Genomic DNA, 7414 nt, shown 5'->3' with positions numbered 1-7414 from the left:
GACGGCATCCTTGCCCCTGCAGGATGCAGGCCTCTCTTTGGTCCAGGGATCTGCCTCCGAGGCCAGCCCTGAGCCCCAACCAGGAGAAGTGAACCTGATGGCGTCCTTGCCCCTGCAGGATGCAGGCCTTCCCTCTGGCCAAGGATCTGCCTCTGAGACCAGCCCTGAGCCCCAGCCGGAAGAAGTGGACCTGACGGCATCCTTGCCCCTGCAGGATGCAGGCCTCCCCACTGGCCAGGGATCTGAGCCCCAGCCGGAAGAAGTGGACCAGACGGCATCCTTGCCCCTGCAGGATGCAGGCCTCCCCACTGGCCAGGGATCTGAGCCCCAGCCGGAAGAAGTGGTGGACCTGACGGCATCCTTGCCCCTGCAGGATGCAGGCCTTCCCTCAGTCCAGGGATCTGCCTCCGAGACCAGCCCTGAGCTCCAGCCGGAAGAAGTGGACCTGATGGCATCCTTGCCCCTGCAGGATGCAGGCCTCTCTTTGGTCCAGGGATCTGCCTCCGAGGCCAGCCCTGAGCCCCAACCAGGAGAAGTGAACCTGATGGCGTCCTTGCCCCTGCAGGATGCAGGCCTTCCCTCAGTCCAGGGATCTGCCTCTGAGACCAGCCCGGAGCACCAGCCGGAAGAAGTGGACCTGATGACATCCTTGCCCCTGCAGGATGCAGGCCTTCCCTCAGTCCAGGGATCTGCCTCCGAAACCAGACCGGAGCCCCAGCCGGAAGAAATGGACCTGATGGCATCCTTGCCGCTGCAGGATGCAGGCCTCCTCTCTGGCCAAGGATCTGCCTCTGAAGCTCGCCCTGAGCCCCAGTTGGAAGAAGTAGACCTGACGGCATCCCTGCCCCTGCAGGATGCAGGCTTCCCCTCGGTCCAGGGATCTGCTTCCGAGGCCAGCCCTGAGCCCCAGCCAGAAGAAGTGGACCTGATGGCATCCCAGCCCCTGCAGGATGCAGGCCTCCCCTCTGGCCAAGGATCTGCCTCTGAAGCCAGCCCTGAGCCCCAGTTGGAAGAAGTGGACCTGACAGCATCCGCCCCAGTTGGAAGAAGTAGACCTGACGGCATCCCTGCCCCTGCAGGATGCAGGCTTCCCCTCGGTCCAGGGATCTGCTTCCGAGGCCAGCCCTGAGCCCCAGCCAGAAGAAGTGGACCTGATGGCATCCCAGCCCCTGCAGGATGCAGGCCTCCCCTCTGGCCAAGGATCTGCCTCCGAGGCCAGCCCTGAGCCCCAGCCAGAAGAAGTGGACCTGATAGCATCCCAGCCCCTGCAGGATGCAGGCCTCCCCTCTGGCCAAGGATCTGCCTCTGAAGCCAGCCCTGAGCCCCAGTTGGAAGAAGTGGACCTGACAGCATCCCTGCCCCTGCAGGATGCAGGCCTCCCCTCAGTCCAGGGATCTGCCTCCGAACCCAGCCCTGAGCCCCAGCCAGAAGTGGACCTGACAGCATTTCAGCCCCTGCAGGATGCAGACCTCCCTTTGGTCCAGAGATCTTCCTCCAAGGCCAGCCCTGAGCCCCAGTTGGAAGAAGTGGACCTGACGGCATCCTTGCCCCTGCAGGATGCAGGCCTTCCCTCGATCCAGGGATCTGCCTCCGAGGCCAGCCCTGAGCCCCAGTCGGAAGAAGTGGACCTGACCGCATCCCCGCCCCTGCAGGATGCAGGCCTTCCCTCAGTCCAGGGATCTGCCTACGAGGCCAGCCCTGAACCCCTGTCGGATGAAGTGGACCTGATGGCATCCACGCCCCTACAGGATGCAGGCCTTCCTTCGGGCCAGGAATTGGTCTCCGAGGCCAGCCCTGAACCCCAGTCGGAAGAAGTGGACCTGATGGCATGCTTGCCCCTGCAGGATGCAGGCCTCCCCTCAGTCCAGGGATCTGCCTCTGAGGCTAGCACTGAGCCCCAGCCGGAAGAAGTGGGCCTGACAGCACCCCTGCCCCTGCAGGATGCAAGCCTCCCCTCTAGCCAAGGATCTGCCACCAAGGCCAGCCCTCAGGCCTTGCAGGCTGACACAGGCTACACCCTAGGGACAGAGCCCATGGCCAACACAGCCCAACAGAAAGGAGGCAAGACTTTGGAACTGAGGCCAGCGCCTGAGAAAAGGGACCCAGACCACACTGGAGGCTCAGACTCTCTGGCCTCGGATCAGATCCATCTGGGTGGCCTGAAGCCAGCTACAGATGCTCAGATACCCTTGGACGGAGATGCAGGCCCTTCCAAGCCTGCCACAGAGGCCCCAGACACACCTGAGCCTGCCACGGAGGCCCCAGGCACACCTGAGCCTGCCACGGAGGCCCCAGGCACACCTGAGCCTGCCACGGAGGCCCCAGGTCCCCCAGAGCCTGACTCCAGTGGGGAGGAAGTGGCCAAGGGCCTTTTGGCATCTGAGCAGGGAGCCTGTCCTGACGCCCGTGTGCATGGGGGTGATGGAGCTGAGCCCAGCTCGCCCCTAAAGGAGGCCCCGGGGGCTGAGAACCAGGGGCGTGGCGTTCTAAAGGTAGTCGTCTGCAGCCCAGAGGCACGTCCTGCTGCCAGCCTGGAGGTTGGCCAGGTGGGGCCCCCAAGCCCGGAGGAGGAGGGAAGGACCACCCTGGGGCCCAGGCTTCCCGTGGCTGTGGCCTCAGAGGCTAGGCTGGGCTCCTGCCCGGAGTCTCCATCAAGGGCTCTACCCAGGCTGGGAGGGAGCTGTCCCAAAGATCCTGCCCCGGCATTTCCACTGCCCTCAAGGCAGCCAGAGCCCGTGCGGGGCCCGCACAACGGAGAGCAGGCCCAGGCAGCCCCGGGAGTCCTCGGCTTCTCCCCGCCGCAGCCTCCACAAGGCCCCACAGGGGGCCTGCCCAGTGCACCCCAAGACAGCATCCAGGGCGCTGAGTCCTCTGCTCCTGGTGTCCTCATGCAGACAGTCCCACCCCCCACGGCACCCCCTGCCCCCTGCCCTTGCCAGGTGCCCGGGGAAGACCTGGGGGAGGGCGCAGAGCCCCTGGGCTCTCTGGGACTCCCACCACCACGGGCAAGAGCCCAGCGGGCGGTGGCTGCCTTCTCAGGGACCAAGAACCCCCCCGGGGCCGGGCAGGTCAGCCTCCCGCCCCACTCCCCCCTCCTCAGCCCCAAGGCGGCCCCCAAAGGGGCTACCCATGCCAAAGACCTGGCCTCGAGGATCTCGCCCCCCTGCCAAGTGCCTCCTGGCTCTGGGCTCCGGAGCCCAGCCGGACCTCGAGGGCTCCCAGCCGCCAAGCAGCACGATGACCAGGACAGTTTGGAAGAAGGTGAGGGGCTCCAGGCTGGAGCAGTGTCCTGAGCCGGGGGCTGCAGGGGGCAGGGCCGCCAGCCCCCGGCGCAGGGCCAGCGCTGCTCGCCCCCAGGCCCCCGTCCAGAAGGCGGACGCCATCCTCACACCTCCCCTGTCCTCAGACTCACCCCAGGCCCCAGGCTCCGGCCAGCACTCAGACAGCCACGGGGAGTCGTCGGCCGAGCTGGAGGAGCAGGACCTCTCGGGACCGCAGACCGCGCAGTGCCCAGCCCAGGTGCCCAACCGCGGGGGGACGTGCACCCCTGGGAGGGCTCCACGCCCCACCCTCGGGCGCTCAGACCCCTCTCTTCCTCAGGCCCTGGCAGGTGGCGGGAGCGAGGAGACCGTCACCAAAGTCAAGCAGAGCCGCAGTGAGAAGAAGGCCCGAAAGGTGGGCTGGGGCCCTGCGGGGACCCTGCCGCCCCCGGGAGGGACCAGGCTGGCCAGCAACCCAAGCACCCAGGACTGGGGCTGGCTGCGTAAGCGGACCCCTTCCCACCCCATGGCCGATGAAGTCCAGGGGCAGGGGCCGCCGGGTCAAGGCAGTAACGGGATACCTCGTGTGAGTGACGGCCTGGGCTGTCAGCTGACGTGGCCTCTCAGCCCGGGTCCGACGCCCTCTTGTACACACGGGGGGCCAGCTGGGAGGGTCCACAGAGGGTCCCCGGGAGTCGGTGGCAGAGCCCTCGTGACCCTGGCAGTGTGCCGCCTCCCCCTGGGCCTGCTCCTCCCCCTCCCCCAGCCCCCACCGGGGACCTCTGGGGCTGATGCCCGGGCCTGAGACTGCTGCGCCCCCAGGCGATGTCCAAGCTGGGCTTACGACAGATCCAGGGGGTCACCAGGATCACCATCCAGAAGTCCAAGAACATCCTCTTTGTCATCGCCAAGCCTGACGTCTTTAAGAGCCCGGCCTCAGACACCTACGTGGTCTTCGGCGAGGCCAAGGTCCAACCGGCCGGCCGTGGGCGCGGGGTGGGGGCCGGGGGCCGGGGGCGGGGGGCGTGGGCTCGGCTGACAGCTGTGCTCTGTGCTGCAGATCGAGGACCTGTCCCAGCAGGTGCACAGAGCTGCGGCTGAGAAGTTCAAGGTACCCTCGGAGCCCTCCGCCCTGGTCCCCGAGTCAGCGCCTGGGCCGAGGGTGAGGCCAGAGTGCAAGGAGGAGGAAGAGGAGGAGGACGACGAGGAGGTGAAGCCCAGAGGCACAGGGCCCAGCCCCGCGAAGGGGGCAGCTTTGCCTGGGGGCCTCTTCCCGGGGGAGGGGACCGCTACAGCACCGCCCTGCTTGCCCCGCTTCAGGTGGACGAGACGGGGCTGGAGCTTCGGGACATTGAGCTGGTGATGGCGCAGGCCAACGTGTCAAGGGCCAAGGCCGTGCGGGCCCTGAGGGACAACCAGAGCGATATCGTCAACGCCATCATGGTGAGTGGCCGGCCCCTTCGCAGGCGCCTTGCTGCCGCGTCCGCTGTGGCCTCACACAACGGGGCCCTCTCTTTGTGCGCTTCCTGCAGGAGCTGACAATGTAGCTGCTGACCAGAGACCTGGCTCCGCCCCTGCCCCCCCGGCTCTGCTGCTCAATAAACCGGTGTCCCCTCCTCGCCTCTCTGCTCCTCCAAAGGCTCCCCCAGCGCACGCTCCGGCTAAACGGGCTGGAGGAAGCGTGAAAATGCTTCCTGAAGCCACGCAGGCCCCAAGGAGGGTGGCGGTCCTCCCCCCAAGTCCCAGAGGGTGGTGGCCCCTCCCCCGTGGCCCAGGGCGCCCAACTTGCCCAGGGACTGCGGGAAGTCCAGTCACCTGGCCGCGGCCCCAGGTATGGGCCTGGGGCCTGCGGTTTCCGGAAGGAACTCCCCAGACGCAGGGACTCAGCAGTGCAGGCCCCAAAGTTCCTGGCCCCTCACCACGGCCCAGCTCCAGGAGTCACCGTCCTCCCCGTGTCCTCTCCTCCCTCCTACAAAGGCCAGGGATCCGCAGGGTGGGAGCCACGCCCCAGGACACAAGAGGGAGGCCACAAAGTGGGAGGCCACGTGTGGGTGGCGCCCCCGGAGAGGAGGAGCAGTTCCTGACTGGCCACAGAACACTCCTGGGACACCAGGTCCCCTCTGCTCAAGCCCAGGGTGGGCTGTGGAGGCGCCGGCCCCTGGACTAGGTGGCTGTTTCCAGCTGTTCCAGATGCTTCCAGGGCAGGTCGATTTGCACACACACCTAGAGACAACACCTACCAACGGTCTCTCTTAGCTTTGCCCAACCCAGGCCCACAACCAGCTCCAGGAGAGCCCGGGCCAGAGCCAAGTGTGAGACCCCTCCTCCCACCCTGCCCCACCCCTCAGCAGCGGGGGGAGCCTAGGGGGCTGCAGACCCCTGCCTGGTTCCCACACGGCCTCACCGCGAGCCCACGGCCCTGCCCTCCCTCCTGGGGGCTCAAGTACCCACCCTGCTGAGCCTGGTGCTTCCCGCACACGCGGTCAGCGACCTCGCAGCAACGCGCAGGCGTCCTGCGGGCGAGGAAGCAGTCCTGGAGCTGGGCCCTCCCGCGCCCACGCAGCAGCGCCCAGGCCCCAGCCTGCAACCCGACGGCCCTGCCCTGGGGTCACCACCACTACCTCCCCATGTCCTAAAGGCACAGGAGGGGCTGAGCCCAGCGGGGAACGAGGCGAAGGGCCTTAAATGGGCGGGCACAGTGCCCCCACTGGCCTTCCTGACGACCGGGGACCCTGGGCTCCAAGACGACGCACTCTCAGGGTGGGGACGGCACAGGCACAGGAGGGGCTGAGCCCAGCGGGGAACGAGGCGAAGGGCCTTAAATGGGCGGGCACAGTGCCCCCACTGGCCTTCCTGCTGACGAGGGACCCTGGGCTCCAAGACGACGCACTCTCAGGGTGGGGACGGCGGCACTTCTGAAGCGGTGGTGTGCAGGTCTGCTGTGGAGACCACCGTGACAGTGGATGAGAGCCGGGGACTGGGGCTTGGGTGCGGGGGAGGACAGCCAGCGCCCCTCAGACAGCCCAGTGCCCAGGTCCTGCCAGCGGGGGCCTGATGTTCACGTCCACGTGTGCTTAGGACACCTGCTCTCTGCCCTGTGTCCACAACCCCAAATCAGGCCCTGCCCTTAGGCAGCAGGCGTGAGCGCCCAGCCCACCGTGCCCAGCCCCGACCTGCGGGTCTGAGACAGAGGCCAGAGCGCACACCCCGGCTCCTACCCCACTGGAGCAGGAACACGCTAGCAAGCAGAGATAAAGTATCCACATTGCAGTAAACTTCTTTTAAGGTCTCTGAGAGTTTCAATAGAAACGTCATGTGCAAAATGACAGCTGTCCGGGGTCTGGCTGACAAGACCCCCTCCCGAGGCAGGGTGGCATGCAGGGGGGCGCAGCGCGGCCTTCCGCCCCAGCACCAGGGTGCCTCCTCCACAGTAGAGCCACCTGCGCCCGGGGCCCCGCGCGGGGAGGGCAGCTGGCAGGGGTCCCAGCGCCATCAGGCCGAGTCCTGGTCCATGCAGCAGCCCAGCGCCTCGATGTCGTTGCTTATGTCCGAGATCATGCGGTCCCACTCGTCCCCCTCCGAGGGCGCGGACTGGTCGTCAGAGCTGCCCGCGGCCCTGTTCCCGTTGGAGGTGGAGGTGGAGGTGGAGCTCATGGCCCGTCGGTACCTGCCGAAGCTGTCGGTGATGATCCCGCGGCCATCCTTCACCCCGATGGTCTCCAGGAAGTTCTCGAAGTGCTGGCTGTCCTTCTCGGGGATGAAGGGCCGCAGACCTGCACACACACGGCACAGCTGACCCTGCGGCTCCCGCACAAAGCCCACGGCCCGGGGGGTCACCCCACCACCCGCCCGCGTCTGGTCCGGCCCTGGCTCTGCAGCGGGGAAGGCGTGGGCTGGGAGCCACACCCTCGCGTCACTCCCCTCAGTCCTCACAGAAGCCCCACTACACAGGTTTCCAGATAGAGGAGAGGAGAGGAGAGGTTTCCAAATAGAGGAGAGGAGAGGAGTGTGGAGTGTGGAGAGAGAAACAGGAGAGGGGGGAGAGGGAGGAGAGGGGGGAGAGGGGGGAGGGGGGAGAGAGGGAGGGGGGGGAGGGGGAGAGGAGGGGAGGGAGAGGGGGAGGAGAGGGGAGGGGGAGGAGAGGAGGGGGAGGG

At 67.1% G+C, this 7414-nt stretch overlaps 2 protein-coding genes across 7 annotated transcripts in view; one reads left to right on the top strand and one right to left on the bottom strand.

Annotated features, from left to right (window-relative positions):
• NACAD (NAC alpha domain containing) overlaps positions 1-4799 on the top strand; it is an 18318-nt gene extending 13519 nt beyond the window's left edge. Inside the window, exons 3-9 of the mRNA XM_055085114.1 lie at positions 669-1039; positions 1167-3261; positions 3407-3519; positions 3601-3675; positions 4083-4229; positions 4321-4470; positions 4581-4799. Coding sequence (XP_054941089.1) covers positions 669-1039; positions 1167-3261; positions 3407-3519; positions 3601-3675; positions 4083-4229; positions 4321-4470; positions 4581-4799 — 3170 coding nt within the window. The remainder of the gene's footprint in view (positions 1-668; positions 1040-1166; positions 3262-3406; positions 3520-3600; positions 3676-4082; positions 4230-4320; positions 4471-4580) is intronic.
• A 1713-nt stretch (positions 4800-6512) lies between these two features.
• Positions 6513-7414, bottom strand: part of CCM2 (CCM2 scaffold protein) — a 61612-nt gene continuing 60710 nt past the window's right edge. For all 6 annotated transcript variants that reach the window (XM_024115123.3, XM_028490234.2, XM_028490232.2 and 3 more), the window contains one exon: positions 6513-7033. In XM_024115123.3, coding sequence (XP_023970891.1) covers positions 6753-7033 — 281 coding nt within the window. In that variant the 3' untranslated portion in view covers positions 6513-6752. The remainder of the gene's footprint in view (positions 7034-7414) is intronic.

The sequence above is a fragment of the Physeter macrocephalus genome, chromosome 5, assembly GCF_002837175.3.
Source record: "Physeter macrocephalus isolate SW-GA chromosome 5, ASM283717v5, whole genome shotgun sequence".
NCBI lineage: Eukaryota > Metazoa > Chordata > Mammalia > Artiodactyla > Physeteridae > Physeter > Physeter macrocephalus.
Note: the sequence above shows the minus strand (reverse complement) of the source record. Positions and strands in the feature narration are given on the sequence as shown.